The sequence below is a fragment of the Podarcis raffonei genome, chromosome 5, assembly GCF_027172205.1.
Source record: "Podarcis raffonei isolate rPodRaf1 chromosome 5, rPodRaf1.pri, whole genome shotgun sequence".
Lineage (NCBI taxonomy): Eukaryota > Metazoa > Chordata > Lepidosauria > Squamata > Lacertidae > Podarcis > Podarcis raffonei.
In genome coordinates, this window is record NC_070606.1 from 11,162,712 (window position 1) to 11,186,837 (window position 24,126).

General features: G+C 44.4%; 1 protein-coding gene across 2 annotated transcripts; it reads right to left on the reverse strand.

Moving 5' to 3' along the window:
* Positions 1–8,402: 8,402 nt before the first annotated feature.
* GPALPP1 (GPALPP motifs containing 1) lies at positions 8,403–24,102 on the reverse strand. Of its 2 annotated transcripts, XM_053387794.1 has the most exons (8): positions 23,964–24,093; positions 22,239–22,377; positions 19,461–19,553; positions 18,612–18,693; positions 11,541–11,672; positions 11,293–11,457; positions 9,566–9,664; positions 8,403–9,070 (listed from the first exon to the last, which is right to left on the reverse strand). In XM_053387794.1, exons 1-8 carry the CDS (start codon positions 24,040–24,042, stop codon positions 8,855–8,857), a joined length of 1,005 nt encoding a protein of 334 aa, XP_053243769.1. In that variant the 5' UTR covers positions 24,043–24,093; the 3' UTR covers positions 8,403–8,854. The 2 variants fall into 2 exon arrangements, with proteins under 2 accessions (XP_053243769.1, XP_053243770.1); XM_053387795.1 differs by lacking the exons at positions 8,403–9,070; positions 9,566–9,664 and adding an exon at positions 10,626–10,957 and having other exon boundaries at positions 23,964–24,102.
* Between the last annotated feature and the right edge of the window lie 24 nt (positions 24,103–24,126).

Here is a 24,126-nt window from a genome sequence, read left to right on the forward strand (position 1 = left end):
AATAGTGCCCACCTAAGAGGTTCCGGAACCGAATTACGGCTGGGGAAAAAAGCCCTGTTAATAAGGAAGCAGGCAGAGTAATGAAATTTCCAGAGTCGTAAACACATAAGAGTCAAGCACCAAATGTTCTCCTTGCTTAACAGTTCATTTATGAATGAGGGACAAGAGGAGACTGTGGTGTCTTTATGATATGTGGTTTATTTACACATATATACGTGAGCCTACTGTTGAGAGACTCACAGCATTAACACCCGAAGCAGGTCTTGCTTCTCCCATAGCCTCAGCTTTGGATTTCAACAGAAATCAGGCATGTTTCTCCTTCACAGATGTCATCCTGCAGCCTGCTTCTAGCTCCTAGCTGTCACACACCTCTTTTGCCCTTCTAACTGGCAGCCAGTTAGGCCCACCCATTTGCTCACTAGCACAGAGCCACTTCCTTTGTTACCTTTATGATCCATACTTAGGGGTTGTCATGGACTGACGCAGGGGTCAGCAAACCTTTTCAGCAGGGGGCCGGTCCATTGTCCCTCAGACCTTGTGGAGGGCCGGACTATATTATGAAAAAAAAAAATATGAACGAATTCCTATGCCCCACAAATAACCTAGAGATGCATTTTAAATAAAAGCACACATTCTACTCATGTAAAAACACCAGGCTGCCCAACAAATAACCCAGAGATGCATTTTAAATAAAAGGACACATTCTATTCATGTAAAAACATGCTGATTCCCGGACCATCAGCGGGCCGGATTTAGAAGGCAATTGAGCCAGATCCAGCCCCCAGACCTTAGTTTGCCTACCCATGGACTGACGGGTGCAGAGGAGCTGTGGAAGGCACCAGCTGGGGAAGCCCCAAGGAACTCCCGGGGGAAGAAGGTTCAGAGCCAGGGAATTGGTGGCGGGACTAGGATGGATGGTCAGAAGGAGAAGAAGGAACAGAATGGGAAGAGGTGGTGTTGGAAGCTAAAGAGGCAACAGGGTTTCGTGAGCAGGAAGAGGCTGGGGCAGAGAGCAATCTATGCTCAGAGGCAGAAGCAGAGGCTGGAGAGGAGAGGGGGAGGAGGCAGAGATGAGGTAGGCCGCTGAACATAGCTGTCAAGTGTCCCTTATTTGAAGGGACAGTCCCTTATTCCAGCGCCATGTCCCACTGCTGTCCCTTATTGATAGATGTCCCTTAAATGATGTCCCTTAAATTTCAAAGGAAGCAGCTCCTCTTCCTCCCTCCCTGCCGGCCAGGGAGGAGGGAGGCTCCAGCTGTGTTGCTTGGCTGCGTTGCTCACCCAATAAGAAGTCTAAGAACGACTGGGGGGTGGAGCTTGCATGCCTTGTGTGGGGCTAGTTAATGCAAGCTGAGGGGGTTTTTGAATGCTGGACGCCATTTTGTTGCACATGCTGCTGCAAACGTTGCAGTGCAAAGCCAGGCCAGGGAGCCATCTTAAGTTGAGGCTGCATAGGCCTTGTGGTGCATGTGATTCAGGTTCTATTCAGTTGAACCTCTGGTTACAAAGTTGGTTGGACAGAGTTCTCGAAGCTACCAGCATGAGTTTGACCAGACTGCAGGAGGACAGGAAGACTGGAGTGCCTGGAACAGGTGAGGCTGCAGGTCCCTTATTTTCAAGGCTGCTGGTCCCTTATTTTCAAGGCTGCTGGCCCCTTATTTTCAAATCTGTAAGTTGACAGCTATGCTGCTGAAGAATCCTGGGAGTCTCCCTATCCTGGTCCCCCACAACTTGCAGATAAATGAAGAGAGCAGAGCAAAGGAGCCTTGGGTTGCTGGGAAAGAACCTTAGAGGGAGGGGCCTTAGAGAGCAGTGGGAAGGCAGGGACCTTCAGTCCTCGCAACTGCTTCATTGGGGCAAGAGCTTGCTGGGAAGAGCTGCTGTGACCACTAGGGCTGGGCTGTTTTGTTTCTTTGATTAAGGAGCTGACTTCACTGACATCGGGTGCTTTATTGTCTTATTGCTGACCTGCAAGTGATTCCAGCTCCTGCCGGGGGGCCATTACCTCATAAAGGGACGCGGGTGGCGCTGTGGTCTGAACCACTGAGCCTCTTGGGCTTGCTGATCAGAAAGTTGGCGGTTTGAATCCCCACGACAGGGTGAGCTCCCGTTGTTCAGTCCCAGATCCTGCCAACCTAGCAGTTCGAAAGCACGCCAGTGCAAGTAGATAAATAGGTACTGCTGCGGTGGGAAGGTAAACGCCGTTTCTGTGCGCTCTGGCTTACGTCACAGTGTCCCGTTGCACCAGAAGCAGTTTAGTCATGCTAGCTACATGACCTGGAAAGCTGTCTGTGGACAAACGCTGGCTCCCTCAGCCTGAAGGCGAGATAACCACTGCAACCCAATACAGTGGTACCTCAGGTTAAGTACTTCATTAATTCCAGAGGTCCGTACTTAACCTGAAACTGTTCTTAACCTGAAGCACCACTTTAGCTAAAGGGGCCTCCAGCTGCTGCCGTGCCGCCAGAGCACGATTTCTGTTCTCATCCTGAAGCAAAGTTCTTAACCTGAAGCACTATTTCTGGGTTAGCGGAGTCTGTAACCTGAAGTGTATGTAACCTGAGGTACCACTGTAGTCTCCTTTGACTGGACTTAACCGTCCAGGAGTCCTTTACCTCAAAAAGAAGCTGGCCTGGCTATTCCAGTAATTGAATTCTTGCTGGATCCAGAAATTAGCAGGGGACTCAGTACAGTGGTACCTCGGGTTAAGAACTTAATTTGTTCTGGAGGTCTGTTCTTAACCTGAAACTGTTCTTAACCTGAAGCACCACTTTAGCTAAGGGGGCCTCCCGCTGCCGCTGCACCGCTGATGTGCGATTTCTGTTCTTATCCTGAAGCAAAGTTCTTAACCTGAGATACTATTTCTGGGTTAGCGCAGTCTGTAACCGGAAGCGTCTGTAACCCGAGGTACCACTGTACAGCCTAAATGCCCCACCTCGCCCACCAAACTCACAATATTTCACCCCACATTTTGTCAGGGCCCATGTATTTTGCTGCTTGGAGGAAAGCAATGTTCACCTCACAGCTAGTGCTTCTATTTTTCTGAGGATGTTGTGTTGAACAACATGGCTTGTCTCACAGACAGCTATTGAATGGCATCCAAGTCCTTACTAATCATGACTGACACAAGTCTCATGTGAGCAGGAGAGGAGGGAGGCCAAGAGGCAAAGCTGAGTCCAGCTAGTTAAGAGACATGCGTGTCTTCCCCTCCTGATGCAGCAAGTTCCCTTCCATGCTGATTTCCCAGAACCAGGAGAGGCATGAAGAGGGCGGTGGAGAAGTAGCTTCACACAGGTGTAGTCTCAGATTGCTTGGGGATAAACCTGGAGAGTAGCGGACTTAAGGCAGCTGTGGGAAGGCCTTCACTCTCAGTAACTGCTTCATGGGGGAAAGACCGACAAGGGATCAGTGGTAGTGCTCATTGGGCCTAACACTCCTGTGCAGATCCTGATTTTGCTAATAAAGAGTTAACTCCAACTTGCTGGTGTGATTTAGTGCTGGCTAGCTCGTCAGCTGGTTTGCATAAGCCAGTTTAGGGATTCCTTGTGTGGCACAGCTTTGAAGCCTGTATTTTCCCTTCCTATCCCAAGTATCAGCTAGATTTTGACATTCAGGGCCTTCTTGGTAGTGGCGCTTTCCCTGTGGAACGCCCTCCCACCAGATGTCAAAGAGAACAACCACCACCAGACTTTTAGAAGATATCTGAAGGCAGCCCTGTTTAGGGAAGCTTTTAATGTTTGATGTATTACAATATTTTAATATGGAAGCCGCCCAGAGTGGCTTGGGAAGCCCAGCCAGATGGGCGGGGTATAAATAAATAAATATAATAATAATAAATAATAATAATAATAATAATAATAATAATAATAATAATAATAATTCATTAATTTATTGGGTTTAGGGTATGTCTTCCACACACCCCCCCCCAATTTATTACAATACCATCCTCTATTATAATTCCCTTGCTTTTGATATTTAAGTTGTAACTACATCCCTTAAATCTGCAATTAATGCAGGTGATACCCAACAAAATAGTTATTTGGGCTTGTTGTGCCATGGAATTACCTTCCCTCTCCTTTCTTGCTCCCTCACCCTAAATCTGTTATTGATTCCCCCCACCCCCCAGCCTTCCAGAGCAGGTTTTTTTTTTTGTGGGGACACTATGGGAAGAGTAGAGGGAGGTGAAATTCTGATTCACGAATGGAACTACGAGTACTTTGTTGGATACTGTCCTGGATCTGCATTCAGTTTAACCTGCAACACGGAAAACATGTTGCCTTGGCAACTGAAGGGAAACTGTTGGGTGCTTAAAATAAATTGTCCATGCATGCAGGGCTAACCCAAGGCATTTTGGTATCTGAGGAATAATATCCACAAGAAGTCCCTCCCCAGTTACAATAGATGACCATTTGCCATCTTCTAATGAACCTGTTAGTTTGGGAACCTAATAGTAAGGTCAGCCCTTGTATACACAAAAGTATACACCAATAAGTGCTTCAGACATAATACAGTGGTACCTCGGGTTACATACACTTCAGGTTACATACGCTTCAGGTTACAGACTCCGCTAACCGATAAATAGTGCTTCAAGTTAAGAACTTTGCTTCAGGATGAGAACAGAAATCGGGCTCCGGCGGCGCAGCAGCAGCAGGAGGCCCCATTAGCTAAAGTGGTGCTTCAGGTTAAGAACAGTTTCAGGTTAAGTACGGACCTATGGAACGAATTAAGTACTTAACCCGAGGTACCACTGTAGTTAGCATTATTTGAACAGATGTAGATGGACCCTTATGCTCAAAAACTCCTATTCCTTTTCATGGAACAATCCTTTCTTTCCATTTGAGGCAAATTATTCTTCAACATGCAGATGAATTGGCGCTGTGGGTTAAACCAGAGCCTAGGGCTTGCCGATCAGAAGGTCGGCAGTTCGAATCCCCGCAATGGGGTGAGCTCCCGTTGCTCGGTCCCTGCTCCTGCCAACCTAGTAGTGCAAGTAGATAAATGGGTACCGCTCCGGCGGGAAGGTCAACGGCGTTTCCGTGCGCTGCTCTGGTTCGCCAGAAGCGGCTTAGTCATGCTGGCCACATGACCCGGAAGCTGTACGCCGGCTCCCTCGGCCAATAAAGCGAGATGAGCGCCGCAACCCGAGTTGGTCACGACTAGACCTAAGGGGTCCCTTTACCTTTATCAGTCCCAGTTTCAGGTTTGAACAAAGGAAGAAGTGAGTTCCTGCCTCCAAGGGCAACAGGAAGTCCAAGGCTCAAGTACATTAATGCGAAACCACAAGTTGGGAGTTATCTCCCCAAGAAAACAATCAAACTCCTCTTAAGTCTTGGACTCATACACTTCCTGTTGCCCTTGGAGGCAGGAACTCACTTCTTCCTAGGAAAAGAGTGAATTGATTTGTGGTTGGAATAGTCTGGTCTAGCAATTTTGGTAATATATTCTCGTTATTGACATCTAGCTTGGGCTGGACTTTATTAAATGTATATACCGCCCTTCACCCATATTAAATTCTATGCCACCCTTCATTTATAGGTCAAAACCAGCACTTTGAATGGGAAAACTAATTGGCAGCCAGCGTGGTCAAGCCAGGATTGACATTATAGGCTCAAGCCATCTTGCCCTGGTGAGCAACCTGGCCGCTGAATTCTGCACAAACTGAAGTTTCTGAGCCATTTTCAGAGGCGGCCCCCACATGTAACATGTTGCAGCAATCTCACCTAGAGGTTTTGTTGTTGTTGTTTAGTCGTGTCCGACTCTTCGTGACCCCCTGGACCAGAGCACGCCAGGCACTCCTGTCTTCCACTGCCTCCCGCAGTTGGGTCAGACTCATGCTGGTAGCTTTGAGAACACTGTCCAACCATCTCGTCCTCTGCCGTCCCCTTCTCCTTGTGCCCTCCATCTTTCCCAACATCAGGGTCTTTTCCAGGGAGTCTTCTCTTCTCATGAGGTGGTCAAAGTATTGGAGCCTCAGCTTCAGGATCTGTCCTTCCAGTGAGCACTCAGGGCTGATTTCCTTCAGAATGGAGAGGTTTGATCTTCTTGCAGTCCATGGGACTCTCAAGAGTCTCCTCCAGCACCAGAATTCAAAAGCATCCATTCTTCGGTGATCAGCCTTCTTTATGGTCCAGCTCTCACTTCCATACATCACTACTGGGAAAGCCATAGCTTTTACTATATGGACCTTTGTTGGCAAGGTGATCTCTACTTTTTAAGATGCTGTCTAGGTTTGTCATTGCTTTTCTCCCAAGAAGCAGGTGTCTTTTAATTTCATGGCTGCTAGAGGTTACTAGAGCGTAAGACAATAGGGGTGCAGCTGGGCCACCAAATGAAGCTGATGGAAGGCACTCCTTACCACAGAGGCCACCTGAGCATCAAGCAACAGCAATGGATCCAGGAACCCCAAGCTGCGTACACCCTCCTTCAGAGGGATGTGGAGTAGGCCACTTTTCACCCATCCAGTCTAGGGAACCACCCGCTAACCATGAATTGGACTTCACCTTATTGGCTCTCATCCAGTCCATTACTGAGGCAAGACAGCCGTCCAGCACATCTACTGCCACACCTTAATATATAAAGCAGAGCTGTGTGTCATCAGCATATTGCTGACAACACATTCCAAAACTCCGGATGACTTCAGCCTTTCACCCAGGCGACCTCTTGGCCACTGTCTTCCTCAGCAACACAATTTGGGCAGCACTTAATTGACTTTTTCTTGCTCTGCATTTTATTTTCTACTAGGTAAAGGTAAAGGGACCCCTGACCATTAGGTCCAGTTGTGGCCGACTCTGGGGTTGTGGCGCTCATCTCGCTTTATTGGCCAAGGGAGCCGACGTTTGTCTGCAGACAGTTTTTCCGGGTCATGTGGCCAGCATGACTAAGCCACTTCTGGCGAACCAGAGCAGCGCACGGAAATGCCGTTTACCTTCCCGCCGGAGCGGTACCTATTTATCTACTTGCACTTTGACGTGCTTTCGAACTGCTAGGTTGGCAGGAGCAGGGACTGAGCAATAGGAGCTCACCCCGTCGCGGGGATTTAAACTGCCGACCTTCTGATCGGCAAGTCCTAGGCTCTGTGGTTTAACCCACAGCGCCACCTGTGTCCCTGTGCTAGTGAACTAGGGGACCTTATTTTCCCCCACCCATGAAGTAAGGGATTTATTGAATCCATATTGACTTGATGTTGTGCAGATATGTTAACAGAGAAGGATGAGAACCCTTTGGAGAAAGAGAATTGCCTCTAATCCTTTGCTCGTTGTTTGGAAAGCCTTACCACTTTCAGTTTTCTTGACCGTCTCAATATCTTGGCCGAAATGACTGTTCCAACTTTGCTAACATTTAGGGTGCATATTTGCCAAGTCTCCTCCCATCATCTTGCAGATTGAATTAATTGGTTTTGAAATCAATTTCAGTATTTTCTCTATTTACATATTGTGTGTGGCACAGACACTCATATGGCATATGTTTCATACTCAGAAGGAATATATCAGTTAGGTCCTCTGTATCTTTAAGAAGACTGTATGGGATTGAAATTCTGCTCCATTACCTCCTCTTCTTTATGGGGATCCTAATAAAGTGGTACTGGGATGTGGGTGGCGCTGTGGGTTAAACCACAGAGCCTAGGGCTTGCCGATCAGAAGGTTAGCGGTTCGAATCCCCGCAACGGGGTGAGCTCCCGTTGTTCGGTCCCAGCTCCTGCCCACCTAGCAGTTCGAAAGCACGTCAAAGCGCAAGTAGATAAATAGGTACCACTCCAGCAGGAAGGTAAACGGCGTTTCTGTGCGCTGCTCTGGTTCACCAGAAGCAGCTTAGTCATTCTGGCCACATGACCCGGAAAAACTGTCTGCAGACAAACGTCGGCTCCCTTGGCCAATAAAGCGAGATGAGCGCCGCAACCCCAGAGTCGGCCACGACTAGACCTAATGGTCAGGGCTCCCTTTACCCAATAAAGTGGTGCCTGGGTTACATATGTTTCAAATTACAGGCGCTTCAGCTTACAGACTTCGCTAACCCAGAAATAGTACCTCGGGTTAAGAACTTTGCTTCAGGATGAGAACAGAAATTGTGTTCCGGCAGCGCGGCGGCAGCAGCAGGAGGCCCCATTAGCTAAAGTGCTGCTTCAGATTAAGAACAGTTTCTGGTTAAGAACGGACCTCCAAAACAAATTAAGTTCTTAACCCGTGGTACCACTGTATTTAATCCAGAGAGAAGAAGTTTGAAAAGTGCACTGCAATTATAGGAAAAGCTAAACATCTTTTTCACCCATCTATTAGAAGCATAATGCCCTGGTAATACCTTTTCTACTAAATTCCAGTCTAATTAACAAATTTGTTCCCGTTATCCACAGTTGCTTACCTCCATCCAAGAATGGAAGATTCTATAAAATACAATAGGCCGAGACATTTTTGGGTACAGAAAGACAGAATGCTTTACTTACCCTCCTGTCAAATATACACGTAAGTAATTATGGCAATATTCACATTATCTGCCCATTTCCATTTCTCATTATCAGGCCCAAACTTCAAATTCTGAAATATGACATATTTCTGTTAATTAAACCTGAATGGCTCCATAAACAAATGAGGAATCTGAGCCAATTACTTTCCTCGAAATCCATATAGGAGAGTGCATATGACTATTTAAAACCTGATTGATCATAATAGGCCTATTAATTTCAATAACGTTTTGAAAAAAACCCAAGGGGTCCTGAACAACCTATAAAACTCTGACCTATTTTTAAAAAGCTTTTTATACATTTATTGTATATACAAAAAAGATGTTTTATTATATAGTACTACTACATGATGTTTTTAAATAGCACACAACTATACTTCACTATCATTGCCTGCTTACATTACAGAAACATATTGCATTTGCCATGGGAAAACCTAGTGCCCAAGTCTCTAGATTTCTTTAGGAGAGCTCTTTTTTGTGCTTCATCAAAGCGATGGACCTGGAGATCTTGGTCCCGGTCAAATGGTCGCCTCTCCTGCGGCTTCTTCTCCTCGGAAGCTTTGCTCTTCAGTTTTTTCTGATGCAAATCCATGAGAGATTCAGATCTCTGAGCGTCCTTGATAAGAAGAAGAAAAAACAACTCAACTGGAAACTATAATTATTCAGGCTGAAGAAAAGTAGAGATAAAAATGGAGACCTTTTAACAAAGGGCTGCAATCCTACACTCGCTCACCTAGGAGGATGTCCCTGTGAACTTAGGCTTACTTCTGAGTAGACATGTATAGGACACCACTGCACTTATAAATTTTTAAAAGTAGAACCAAAGGAAATAAGTACCAAGAATCCAAATGAACGCCAGGTTAATCCTTCCTTTGCCGTTTCTCCAATTTCAAGCTCGCCCTTTAAAGAAGTTGTATTTCTACAAGCTGTTTGATAAGGATTTCTAACAAACCTCTAAGGGATAAAAGGATCATTAAGCGTCCTTCTCTACCTATTTATAAATGGCATTTCTATGCCACCTCATAATCAAAGTTGTATTAGATATATTCCCATTGAAAGAAACATCACTAAAGAAAAGAAAGAAAGAGGGGAAATGTGAAACGATACATACATTGTATGAAGACAACTGCTCAACCAGTCTTTTATCTTTCTCGGACAGGAGAACTTCTGCATCATCCTTACTGATGGACTTTTTCGCATCTGGCGCTTCCTGACAAAGAAACAACTGGTTAGCAGGCACCAAAGGCTATCTATACTTAAATCGATCTGTCTGGAGCACAAATCTGCTTCTTAAAGCAAGGAAATTACCAGCCGTGCTTTTCAGGCATGTTCACTGTATAAGTACAGAGCACCCAATCTAGATTAACAGGTTGGGATACTTCTCCCATTTAAAACTCTCAGAATGCTGCAAGCCCCAGCTCTCGTTTCAGAATAAGGGGGCGCCAAGGTTCCATTTTCTGTTCATACTTCAGGAGGCAAGAAGCCTTGCTCATCATAGGGCCGATGGCATTTTTCTTATCTCTGATGTTGCTTTTTCTGTCACGCTTGTTTACCCCACACCCTTTCACGTAATGCTATACTGGAGTGTCATCTAGAGTGCAAATGCTCACACTGCAATTCTCCCTAGTCCATCAATCCTCCCCGCTCCTTCTGCAATCCTGGAAAGGCTGCTGGGTTTCTGGGCTCACCACTTGGCTTATTTAGCCCAGACAAATGACTCTTGTTTAGCCTCTGTCCCTCCTCCTTCCCTCCAGCCTCTGCAGCTTAAAGAACAGCTAGGAGTGTGGCAATGTCAAGACACCCGGCTGCTAGTGTTCCGTGCCGCTTCCAGACCAACTTTGTTTACATCTGGTCAGGCTGGCAAAGAAGCAGAGTGGACACACCACATTGGACTCCCCACACAGCACTGAGAACAAAGCACAGGACTCTTGGGGGCATGTTCTGTGAGAGCAGCCATGTTACAGTTCCATCTCGTAGCAAATGCGACCCAAGCTGAGGACTTATTTCACAACAGCTACCGTGGTACCGTGGGTAAGGCAAGCGGGGCAAAACATGTTGTTGTTTAGTCGTTTAGTCGTGTCCGACTCTTCGTGACCCCCTGGACCAGAGCACACCAGGCACTTCTGTCTTCCACTGCCTCCCGCAGCTTGGTCAAACTCATGCTGGTAGCTTCGAGAACACTGTCCAACCATCTCGTCCTCTGTCGTCCCCTTCTCCTTGTGCCCTCCCACCTTTCCCAACATCTCCATTTCTTCCCCTTCTATTTGCCAGGAGGTGATGGGACCAGTGGCCATGATCTTCGTTTTTTGATGTTGAGCTTCAGACCATATTTTGTGCTCTCCTCTTTCACCCTCAATAAAAGGTTCCTTAATTCCTCCTCACTTTCTGCCATCAAGGTTGTGTCATCTGCATATCTGAGGTTGTTGATATTTCTTCCGGCAATCTTAATTCCGGCTAGGGATTCATCCAGCTCAGCCTTTCGCAGGGGCAAAACTGGATGTGTCTAAAAGCAAGACAAAATCCTTCTACTCCAACCCAGCCCTACCTTCCCTGTCCCTCAAAATCCCCTTGCTTGGCTTTCCCCCTGTACTGAAGCTGTACTGCTAATAGCAGCTGCCACCTCGGCAATGCTGGCAAGACCAGCATCCTAGGCCCTGAGCCTAATTAAATGTTCTGCTTTACAAAGCAGAATGGTTCCAAAGCAATAAGCACATGCAGCTCCTCCAACTGTGCAGCTGTCTCTTTGTGACTAAAGATGCCCTCACACAAGCAAAGAGTCCCATGGGTACATCAGAGTGGTGTGTATATAGGAGGAAATGTGGGCAAACGAAGGCTTACCTGGGCTTTCTTTTCTCTGTCGGCTGGGGTATCAGTCCAAATGGATCTATCTCCTGATTTGTCATCAGCTCTTCTTTTGAATGTCCGTGGACCGAGTCCAAAGCTTTTGAGTTCTGGTGGTAGATCCGTCATCCAAGATTCTCTTTTAGCTTGTTTGGGTCCATCCTTTAAACAGTTGACCAACAAAATTAGAAGCACGCCTAAAGGTGACAAGGCTTAAAAATACAACAATCAGGAATTAAACTCACATCTTTGCCGAGAAGTTTATCTTTCATTCTCTGAGCTCGACATTCAATCTCTCTAGCTGTGTTGGATTCTACTGGTCCTTTGGCAGGCATTGGGCCAATCATGTCTTCCTCCTCTTCGCTGCTATCTGTAGTCTTTATTACAACATGAAATACAAATAAATTCCATCAACCCTGTATTTCTCAAAATAAACATACTTATTTTGTATCTTGTTCGTCTACTTAATACATTCCTTACATCGCTCACTTAACATGTATTTCTCCTAAGGCCAATGTAACTTTCTTTACCAGAAACCAAGATGTGGCAAAATGATGAATTACTCTAAGTAGCTCAATTTGCGTATTTGTTTAAAAACCAAAAGTATGGATTTTAGCCAAATCTTCTTCGTTATTATTATTTTAATGGAAAGTGTTGCACAAGTGAAAGGAATAAAGAACATACCAGTAGACAAACCTGTTTACAAGGTATGAGGGAATTTTAGGCAGCTGCAGTGGAAAACACAATATCTGCTTTGAATTGTGGAGAAGACATAGTTTCCTTTCTGCAATCGTAAGGAACAGAAACTTTATCTTTAAACATTTGAAGCCATGCTTCTCCTGACTCCCCAGTCATCCCTGGGTCTACAGCAGGGGTGCCCAAACTTTTTTCAAAGAGGGCGAGATTTGAAGAAGTGAACATGTGTGAGGGCTGACGGAGGTTGTTGAGCTTTTTTTACAATTTTACACCAAAGTTGTGGAGTATTTTTTAGGGTTGAAGTTGCTGAGCATTTACAGTGGTACCTCGGGTTAAGAACTTAATTTGTTCTGGAGGTCCATTCTTAACCTGAAACTGTTCTTAACCTGAGGTACCACTTTAGCTAATGGGGCCTCCCGCTGCTGCCATGCAATTTCTGTACCCATCCTGAAGCAAAGTTCTTAACCTGAGGTACTATTTCTGGGTTAGCGGAGTCTGTAACCTGAAGCGTCTATAACCTGAAGCGTCTGTAACCCAAGGTACCACTTTATTAGGATTTTACCCTGGGACATATACTGCCATGGGGGCCAGATTAAACTGACCGGCGGGACGGATTAGGCCCCTGAAACGGACTTTGGACATGACTGGCCTACGGAAATTGAAGGCCAAGAACTTAGAAATAACTTGGTAAAGCAGCAGGCTTCCTTTGAGTGATGACCATAAATCCAGCCTACCAGAAACCAGGCACTATATGGCAGGACTAAGTCCTCCAGCATCTCTCAGTGATAAGGCTCTTTGAACTACACAAGTACACCACTAGGGCTTAGTGACCCACTGGGCAGGAGCAAAATCCTTGTCTCAAAGCATTGCAATGGTTTTTCCACAGGTACCATTAGTTACACAGAGCATCCTGCAAGTGCAGCTTAAAGATACACTTCCTTGTTGCTACCCTCCAGGGTCACAGAGCACTACTCAGCAGAAACACCAATCCTATTGGACCAGGGTGTTTGAATCTTGATATTTATTTTCTTAAACATTCTATTTCATTATTTCACTGTGTATTACTTTGAAGATGTTGTAGAGGGGTAAATTTAAGTATTGTATTATACACTGAAGTCCAGCGCCAAGGGCCTTCTGGAGCTTCCCTCACTCCGAGAAGTGAGGTTACAGGGAACCAGGCAAAGGGCCTTCTCGGTGGTGGCACCCACCCTGTGGAATGCCCTCCCGTCAGATGTCAAGGAAATAAACAACTATCTGACTTTTAGAAGATATCTGAAGGCAGCCCTGTTTAGGGAAGTGTTTTATGTGTGATGTTTTATTGTGTTTTTAATATTCTGTTGGAAGCTGCCCAGAGTGGCAGGGGAGGCCCGGCCAGACGGGTGAGGTATAAGAAAGAAAGAAAGAAAGAAAGAAAGAAAGAAAGAAAGAAAAAGGTAAAGGGACCCCTGACCATTAGGTCCAGTCGTGGCCGACTCTGGGGTTGCGGCGCTCATCTCGCTTTATTGGCCAAGGGAGCCGGCGTTCAGCTTCCGGGTCATGTGGCCAGCATGACTAAGCCGCTTCTGGCGAACCAGAGCAGCGCACGGAAACACCGTTGACCTTCCTGCCAGAGTGGTACCTATTTATCTACTTGCACTTTGATGTGCTTTCAAACTGCTAGGTTGGCAGGAGCAGGGACCTGAGCAATGGGAGCTCACCCCATTGCGGGGATTCGAACCGCCAACCTTCTGATTGGCAAGTCCTAGGCTCTATGCAAATAAAACCTACCAAACAGAATGCCACACACACTCTTTAAAAGTTATCCAAGTTTACAAACTCCACAGATCTTTCTTGAAGTACAACTATCCATAGCAAAACCCCAAACAAACAAACACGGTTCTTCTCCAGGCTGATATCGCTCTGCCTGGATGTAGTGTTCTGACAACCAAGGTTGTGAGTGTGAAGCGAGAATCCCTTGCCCCCACCATTCCTCTAAGTCATGCTGTGACGTATCTTCCTCTAGGTTTCTTCAATGAAAGAAGGGTGCTTAAGATGTCTACCTATGCCACCATAGCTCCTCATCGGTCATAAAGTGTGTGGGGTCGCTCCCTCAAAAGACAGGGGAGAGGCTTTAAATAGCTAAGTTGCTTTTGCATCAGAATCCAGTTTGGGTCTTAGATACCACTGGGAAGCTGAATATCCTCACTGCCTACTCATAGACTAGAAGTATTATATTGACACACAGAAAATTGACACACAGAATTCGCAATCGGGAGGAGACGAAGTACCAAAAAGAATGGAGTAAATTTATGGTTTATATAAGTAAGAACTGTAGAAATAGGAAAACGTTGGCAGGATTGAATTAAATTTTATGTCACGGAGTAATTTTTAACCAATGAAACTGTGAATTATAGATTGGAATAAGAAAACTTGCGGAAGGGAAGGACGGAAGTCAACGGCTCTATGGAGCATAAAGTAGGATATATGTAATATGTAATAAGATTTGATGTTTTTGTTGGTCGGTGTTAGGTGTTCTTAAATCTCAATAAAAAGCATTTGGAAAAAAGAAGTATTATATTGTAGTGGAAAGGTGAAGATTAGCCAGTTTTAGAGCCACAGTGCTCTGGCTTATTTTGTATTTTGTTTTAACCTTTTGCCTGCTTTCCCCCTAACTTTTATTTCTAATATGGTTTCATAATTTGACCACGGGTGTGTGCGCGCTTACTTGCCAACCTTGGGATTCCAGAATTTCCGTGTGCCTAGACAGTTCTTGGAGATCTTGCTACTGAAAGTTTAGGTTCTGAGTGGTAAGAGATTGACATGTTCTTCTGAGATCTGGGAGGGATTTGGGGAGCGTAGGCTTCCTTTGCACTCTGGGTAACACAGGGTGTGTTGGTCTCAGAGTTCCTGAGCTTTAGGAAGTTTAGGGGGGTCTGCCATAAACATGAACAAGTTGCTTTTTTCTTGAGGTGGGATAAGGCAGCTGGAAGCTAGCCCTGTTTCCCCCAAGATTTTGTGTGTAGGTTGAACTGAGAAGTGCTACGTGCACTGGCTCAGAGCCTTTTAAAAATTACTTGCTTTGGTGCATCTTGTTTTCCCTCTTATTACAGGGGCTGTAGATGACCCAAAAGGTGTGTGTCAGGCAGCAGCAATTACAAGAGAGTAAGACTCAACTGGCAACACTGCAGGGATGTTGTGTTGCAGTTAGGCAAGGAAGGAGGTGTGAGAGGCTCTCCTGGGCATCCCGGCTTCGCCACAACGATAATAGATTTCAAGATAGATCCCAAATTAACTTCCATGATAACAGTATTTATACCCTTGAATTACTGCACCTTAAATATTCAACTTCCATTCTTTCTACATTAATTCCAACTTTGGAATAGTTCTGACAAACTTTAAATGACCTGCTCAATAATTGTCTAGGTTGTACCAACCTGGGCTGCAGGTGTGGGCTTGTGTGACTGAAGGCAAGCAGCCCATCCACATAGAAAACTACAGTATCAAGAAGTAGCTCACACCAGAAACCTCCGTAACTTCCTAGTTTTGTGGCTGTTTTTAAAATGAAATAATTTACTTATTTGCTCAGACTATAGGCCACCCAGGTACAGTCCAGACCCTTGCTTGCAAGACCTAGGCCTTAGTTACTATTTCTGGCATGTTTCCCTTGTAGAAGCACTGGCTGTTCCACAATCCTTTGCTTGGGTGGGAAGGAAAAGCACAGACCAGTCATGAGCTGTGCTCAGGGGGGAGCAGTGCTCTATTGCAGTCTGTGCTGCAAAGTAAGTTAGGGAAAGGAATAACTAGCTCTGGAGGCTTCGCTGTAGGGTATTATATAGTTGGAAAGGAGTAAGGTTACCGTAACTTCCGTCATAGAGCTTCAGTATGCTGATGACAACAAAGTGTGCGCACGCTCAGAGGATGACCTCCAAACCATCCTAAACATCTTTGAAGAAGCTTACGAAAAGCATGGCCTATCACTCAACATCCAAAAACCAAAGTGCTGCACCAACAAGTACAAAATAACCCCTCTGCTGCGCCACAAATCCAACTCAGTGGTGTAATGTTGGAAAATGTCAATCACTTCTCCTACCTAGGCAGTTATCTTTCCACAAGGGCCAATACTGATGCTGAAATCCAGCATAGCCTGAGCTCTGCGAATGCGGCTTTCTCCTGATTGAAGTGCAGAGTGTTTGAGGACCGGGACATTCGCAGGGAAACCAAAATGCTTGTTTACAAAGCTATTGTACTACCAACCTTACTATATGCTTGTGAAACATGAACTACTTATAAACACCATCTCCAACTCCTCGAAAGATTCCATCAACGGTGTCTCTGAAAATTTTTACACATCACTTGGGAAGACAGGCGAACTAATATCAGTGTACTGGAAGAAGCAAAGATCACCACTGTTGAAGCAATGATTCTTCAACATCAACTTCGCTGGACTGGTCATGTTGTGCGGATGCCTGATGATCGTCTTCCAAAGCAACTACTCTATTCCGAACTTAAAAATGGAAAGTGTAATGCTGGTGGTCAACAAAAGAGGTTTAAAGACTGTCTCAAGGCAAATCTAAAAAAATGTAGTATAAACACCGACAACTGGGAAACACTGGCCTGTGAGCCCTCCAGTTGGAAAACAGCCTTTACCAAAGGTGTCATGGGTTTTGAAGACACTCAAACTCAGGATGCAAGGGAGAAACGTGCTAAGAGGAAGGCAGGTTTGGCAAATCCACACCGTGATCAACTCCTGCCCGGAAACCAATGTCCCCACTGTGGAAGGACGTGTGGATCCAGAATTGGCCTCCACAGTCACTTACAGACTCATTGTTAAAACCGTGTTTATGGAAGACAATCTTACTCGGCTATGAGTGATCACCAAAGAAGAAGTTGGAAAAGTTTGGAAACCAAACTGATCAAGCAGATTGAACAACTCGCCTACGAGGAAAGGTTGCAGAGGTCTGGACTTCTGAGTTTAGAGAAACGGAGACATGACAGAAGTACGTTTCCAAGCATAATTCAAAGTGTTGGTGCTGACCTTTAAAGCCCTAAACGGCCTTGGTCCAGTATACCTGAAGGAGCGTCTCCACCTCCATCGTTCTGCCCGGACACTGAGGTCCAGCTCTGAGGGCCTTCTGGTGGTTCCCTCCCTGCGAGAAGCCAAGTTACAGGGAACCAGGCAGAGGGCCTTCTCGGTAGTGGAGCCCGCCCTGTGGAACGCCCTCCCACCATATGTCAAAGAGAACAATAACTACCAAACTTTTAGAAGACATCTAAAGGCAGCCCTGTTTAGGGAAGCTTTTAATGTTTAATAGGCTATTGTATTTTAGTGTTTTGTTAGAAGCTGCCCAGAGTGGCTGGGGAAACCCAGCCAGATGGGCGGGGTATAAATAATATTATTATTATTATTATTATTATTATTATTATTATTATTATTATACCATGCACATCATGGAGAAAGTAGATAGAGACAAGTTTTTCTCCCTCTCTCAAAAGACTAGAACTTGTGGACAGAGACAGTGTGCCTCTGAATACCAGTTGCTGGAATCTCAGGTGGGCAGAGTGCAGTTGCTGGTTAGTCAATGTAAGAACAGGATGCTGGACCAGATGGACCACTGGCCTGATCCAGGATATTCATACTGCATAGAGTACAGGTTCTTAAAGCACAACAGACAAGGAGCAAACCTTGGGAGTACACCGATTACAGTGGTACCTCGGGTTACAAGAACATTGGGTTACAAACACTTCAGGTTACAGATTCCGCTAACCCAGTAGTACCGCGGGTTAAGAACTTTACCTCAGAATGAGAACAGAAATCACGTGGCGGTGGCAGCGGGAGGCCCCATTAGCTAAAGTGGTACCCAAGAACGGTTTCAGGTTAAGAACGTGGTACCTTTAGGTTAAGAACAGACCTCCGGAATGAATTAAGTTCGTAACCAGAGGTACCACTGTATTCTCCTTGACTGGGAGACAAATTTGTTTCCACAGTTGTGGGTGGGGAGAAGCAAGAGTTCCACAGGTATGCAAATGCCCATTACTGTAACTGATCTGTTTGCCAATTGCCAACACAGGAACACAACTTTCTTTGGCCATCAATTTGCCCAATCAGTAAAATAATCAACAGCTGTTAGCATCTCTTAACCTGTACTGGTACACTGTAGTTTCACACTTGGCACTCAGCCTCTAGGAATCAGATGTGAGTGATAATTTCATTTCAGAACACCAAAGTCAAAGGTGTCCATAGCTGCCTCAAATTTTGTTTTACCACATCCATTTTCTTCTTTATAATATAATATAATGTGGATATAATGTGAATGGAACTAGAGACAACTATCTTTCTTACTATATATTTTCATCTGCCAGATATTTTCGTTTCTAGGAAATTTTACATTTAAGAGAAAGAAGAACCTGTGGCATCTTAAAACTTGTGAAACTTCTATTTTACCTGCTCCTTTGTGTTTCAAATTTTGTGTATATATCTTTACTCAACAAGCAAGGCATTTGCAAATCAAAGTGTTACAGAGTTAACATATATGTAACCTTGTCAGATGAATAAATGTGGGTTAGGTTTTGAGTGTGTACGTATATGCATGTGTGTGTCTGTGTGTGCAATCTGTTGTTTCAAGATTATTGTTTCTACACACCTGGGTTGCATAATATATGTTTTCTTCAGCAGCTTCTGATGGTTTCTTAAAGCCAGGTGGTAAGGCAGGACCTATAACAGGCCTCGTGAAGAGGAAAAAAATCATTTTACATTTTAATTTAAAGTCATATTCCAAAGCAGAGAAATAATGAAAGCTGCTACAATGTACAAAGTACACTTAATAATGGTCCTAAAAACATTTTCTCTTCTGATTTCGGAGTTATCAACAAGGAGCTTTTGGCGACAAGTGCTACTCACTGAGAGCCTTTACTATTCCAAATTCCTCCCATCCATTTGACACAACTATTCTCTGCAATTCTGATAGCAATTTATAAATATTTGAAACGCTATAATGATGAGAGTAACTTGAGAGTATTTTGTACCCTGTTGTTCCAGAAAGCAGGACTCAAACCAATGGGTTCAAATTGTTAAAGGGGGGTGGGATTTCAAGTAAACCACAGGAAAAACTTCCCGATAGCACAAGATATTCAACAATGGAACAAACTCCTTTAGAAGGTGGTGGTCCCTTCTTTGCAGAAAGTTTGAAAGAGGAGGCTGGATGGCCACCTATCAGGGAAGATGTAGCCATGCATTTCTGCATGACCAAGTTGGATGAGATTACTTTTGAAGACCTTTCCAATGGCAAGTCTATTTCCTGACAAGTCATTTCCAGGAGTAACCAACCTCAAGTCTGTTTTCAACACTTTAGTTGCTGATTGGGGTGTTGTTGTTTTTTTACATACAGAAATACAGAGGTCATAAAGCGTTCTGCTAACTCACTAAAGTCTGATTCTGAGCAGGAAGAGCAAACAGTCTTTCAGGCACTGTGGATTCTTGGGGGGATATTTACCTTTCTGGGGATTCATCTGGTTTTTTAAAGCCAGGAGGAAGAGCAGGTCCAAAGAATCCATCATCGTCATCTTCCTGATAGCGTCTGTGTTTTCTGCAAATATAATGAAAGCACTTAATTACTAAAATGTGAACAGTAATTACCTACACTTTGAAAAGAAAAGCCTGAAATTATTTCAAGAACTGCATCTCATATCCTGTATGTGTCCTCTATGTCTATCGTAACAGCACTGGAAAGCTATTAGTTCAGAGCAACTTTGATAATACAAATGGCTCGCCTATATAGTAAGCCATACTCCCAACTGAGCAGCAGAGTCAACTATTATATACATCAGTGTAAAGATATGTGGTCTAAACCACTGAGCCTCTTGGGCTTGCTGATCGGAAGGTCGGTGGTTTGAATCTGCGCAACAGGGTGAGCTCCTGTTGCTCAGTCCCAGCTCCTGCCAACCTAGCAGTTCGAAAGCACACTAGTACAAGTAGATAAATAGGTACCGCTGTGGCGGGAAGGTAAACGGCATTTCCATGTGCTCTGGTTTACGTCACAGTGTCCCATTGCGCCAGAAGCAGTTTAGTCATGCTGGCCACATGACCTGGAAGCTGTCTGTGGACAAACGCTGGCTCCCTCCGCGTTAAAGCGAGATGAGCGCTGTACCCCATAGTCGCCTTTAACTGGACTTAATCATCCAGGGTCCTTTACCTTTTACATCAGTGTGCATGAATTCAACAAACTTTGGCAGTCCAGCATAAATGCAAAGACAAATTGCCAGCCACCTCCCTAGCTGAGGGGAGTCTGGAAATGACTGGGAAAGCAACAAGATCTGACTGCTTTCAATGCCTCTCTGAGACTCTCTTTAACCTTCTCTAGACGGTGGGGGTTCTTACCAGATTAAAAAAATTCATTTGCCAATGGTGAGCATATCCATGATGTCCTATTATATTAATTTTAAAACTTATATGCTTCAATCAGTATATTCATTTTTCTGTGCCTTAATAAAACAAAACTTTTTTCAATTTTAATACTACCGTATTTTTCGCTCTATAAGACGTACTTTCCCCCTCCAAAAATTAAGGGGAAATGTGTGTGCGTCCTATGGAGCGAATGCAGGCTCCTTGGCTTCAGCGATAGCAACGCGAAGCCTCCGAAGCGCAGAGGGAGCGCTCCCTCCGCAGGCTTCGCGTTGCTTTCGCTGAAGAGTGAGAGGGGTCAGTGCGCACAGACCCCTCTCGCTCTCCAGGCTTCAGGGATAGCCGCCTGAAGCCTTTGGAGCGCTGTGGGAACTCGTGCTGTGCTCCGAAGGCTTCGGGTTCCTTTTGCTGAAGCTGGGACAGCAAGACTCTCCTGGCTTCAGCAAAAGGAACCCAAAGCCTTTGGAGTGCAGCGCGAGTTCCCGCTGCGCTCTGAAGGCTTCAGGCGGCTTTGGAGCGCAGTGGGAACTTGCGCTGTGCTCTAAAGGCTTCGGGTTCCTTTTGCTAAAGCCGGGAGAGCAAGACTCTCCTGGCTTCAGCAGAGAGGGAGAGATGCACAGCGCCGCTTCAGCGAAGCGGGCTCTGTTTCTCCTGCCGCTTCGCTGAAGGGGCATTGAGCAGAGAGGGGGAGAATTTTTTCCCCCTTGTTCTCCCCCTCTAAAACAAGGTGCATCCTATAGAGTGAAAAATACAGTAAATAAAATCATTTATGTAACAGACCATCATGGCTGCGAGACCTGCTCTATGCTTTGCAAGCCTTTTTCCACCTGGCCTGGGAGGACAGGACAGGGCAGGGCCCTGACTGACTCCAACTACAAAAGCTGAGGCTGCTGAAAAGACCAGACCACCTTGGCTGTCAGTGCAGACCCTGGTCATCAAGCCTGAGCTCCTACAGCCGCTGCTCACCATGAACCACCATTTGCAGGATTGGTCCTCAACAGTATCAGATATGTTTACGATTTTTTATTAATAATAATATTATTATATTGCTAATTATGCTGTTTTAAATTTGCATTTCATACTTGACTTCCTTTAGCAATTTTTTTTGAAATGTTTAAGTTAACTTTTTTCTGTTACTTTGCTGTGTTAAATGTGCATTCTGTAGTTGACCTCCTTTGTAATGTTTTATTTTGAAACCTTTAAGATGATATTTTAGTTTCCTGTTAATTATGTTGCTTTGAATATATACTTTATATTTGGCTTTCTTCAGTAATGTTTTATTCTGAATTGTTTTACTTTATGATTTATTGTAGCCTTAATGCCTTAGATTGTGACCAGCCCCAAGGATTCCCTTATTTAACTATCATACCATGAAGAAGCTGTAGGAAATCTGTAACTTTTTTTGAGAAGCAGAGTTTTAAACAAAACAAGTAAATCCTCCATAGGATTTGCCTGTCAAAGGTTCAGAAGTTGAAAAAAGAAGTCGCAACATACTCTTACCACCCAATACAGAGCTTTCCAAACTGTGTGTTGCGACACGTTAGTGTGTCAGCTGCAATGTGTAGGTGTGTTACACGAACGCTCCCCTCGCTCCTCCTGGGACTGGAAAGGGGCCGGTTTGCTAGTAAAACCGAATTACTGTGTTGTGAAATGATGCATGTTTGAAAAGCGTGTCACAAACATGAAAAAGTTTGGAAAGCTCTGATCTAATGCCGTGATTGTATGATGGTTGTATGTCTGTCCAATGATTACGATATGTTAAATGATTGTGTTAATGTTCACTCGAGCCCCAAAATGCTGGGAAATTACAGCTCTTAATGGCCATGGTTCAATACAAGGCAATTTCCTATGTTCACACTAATGCACTAACCTGGGCGTTGGACTTGAATCTTTGTCATCTTCAGAATCCCAAACTGTTCCTCCAGGTGCATTAGGAGAAGTGCATTTTTTGTCACAACCATGTATTTCAGAACTACTATAGTAGTCTGGTGGCAATGCTGGCCCTACAACTAAACAGTTAACAGTTTTTCATTTACATTTAGACTAAACTATCCAAATAATATATTTTACAGCTAACAATTGTTTTGAAATACATCACTGATACAAAACTGAATGTCGAGACAGAATCTAGATAACCATCTCAAATATTGTGGCGATTAAATTTCTTAACACAGTTGAACAGGATAAGCATTTTCAATTAAATAATGGCTCAACAGCAGATCAGGTTGTGCTGCTCATGAGGCAACAGTTAGACGGAGGTATATTTATTCAAAAGTCCTCATTTCTTTTTTCGTTTTTTTTTAAAGAGAACTATAGTGCTTATAAGGCAAAATCAAAAATTGGGAGCAACTACATAAAGCAATGTGCTCACAAAAGACTTGAGGCAACCAGGAAACGACTGAAAACACTTAATTGCTCTGCAGTTGGGAAAGGAAACATACCTGATAAATTATTAGTCCTACAATTAAGAAACACATAAATAGCATAGCTACACAGTTAAAGGTGTAACAGAAAATAGTAACAGTTGCCAATATCTTTTGTGATTCCTACAACTTTTACACTTCTGACAGTCCAGCAAAAAATAAGATCAAAGGAAATCCTCATTTAACTATGGAGAAGATGGAAAACCTTCAAAACCCAACAAGCATTATTTCACATAGTGAAATAACTGAAAAAGTGTAAGACTCCATGTATTAATGGTTTACTTCTGAGTATTATAATAAACAATTAAGCATCAAGTAATAATTTGCTAAGCAATGCAAAGATGCATCTTCCTCAAAACCTGGGCTTACAGATTGAAAATAAGAACAGCTAAAAAAAACCTGGGGGTGGGGCGGAGGGCAACAACCATTAACAAATCATTAAACATTGATAGAATTATTATAGCAGTATTGCACTTAGTAGTATTGCATTCGTGATTCTTGGTGTGTTTTTTAACCTGTAAGCTGCCTTGAACCCTGTCAGGAAAAAAGGCGGAGTGTTTATATATATTTATATACACACACACACACACACACACACAGAGACACATACAGTGGTACCTCCGGTTACATACGCTTCAGGTTACATACGCTTCAGGTTACATACTCCGCTAACCCAGAAATAGTGCTTCAGGTTAAGAACTTTGCTTCAGGATGAGAACAGAAATCGTGCTCCGGCGGCGCGGCAGCAGCAGGAGGCCCCATGAGCTAAAGTGGTGCTTCAGGTTAAGAACAGTTTCAGGTTAAGTACAGACCTCCGGAATGAATTAAGTACTTAACCCGAGGTACCACTATATATATATATATATATATATATATATATATATACACACACACACACACACACACACACAGAGAGACACATAAGATAATACACATATTCTATAATACATATATTCTATATACTTATATATACATCACACACACACATATTATTTATATATATATAAAAGAATATTTATATATTCTTATATATACAAGATACAATAATATACAGTATTCTTATCCAGGTGGTTTGAGACGCCTCGTCCAAGCCAGCCTTCCCCGCTCACTACGTCTAAAACCTTTCAGGAGCCGAAATCCCCTCCTGCCCCGGACCCCGACCCCTTCCTCACCCGGCCCGAAGTCCCCGCAGGGCTCCGCTCGGTCGGGCTGCGCCGGCAGCGAGGGCCCCGCGGCTCCTCGCGACGCCATGGCAGCACCCGGAAGTGCCTCTTGTTTAGCCGGGCCTCCCTGGCTGCTCCCTTCCGCCCGGGCTTCTCCGCCCCTCAGGGCCTT

What these genes read in the sequence shown, in the direction of transcription:
- GPALPP1 (XM_053387794.1), bottom strand. Translation starts at nt 24,042, where the DNA reads ATGGCGTCGCGAGGAGCCGCGGGGCCCTCGCTGCCGGCGCAGCCCGAC. An exon ending in ATAAACTTCTCGGCAAAGAT is followed by an intron (nt 11,458 to 11,540) that starts GTGAGTTTAATT and finishes AACTGTTTAAAG; the next exon opens with GATGGACCCAAACAAGCTAA. An exon ending in AGCAGTTGTCTTCATACAAT is followed by an intron (nt 9,071 to 9,565) that starts GTATGTATCGTT and finishes CTTCTTATCAAG; the next exon opens with GACGCTCAGAGATCTGAATC.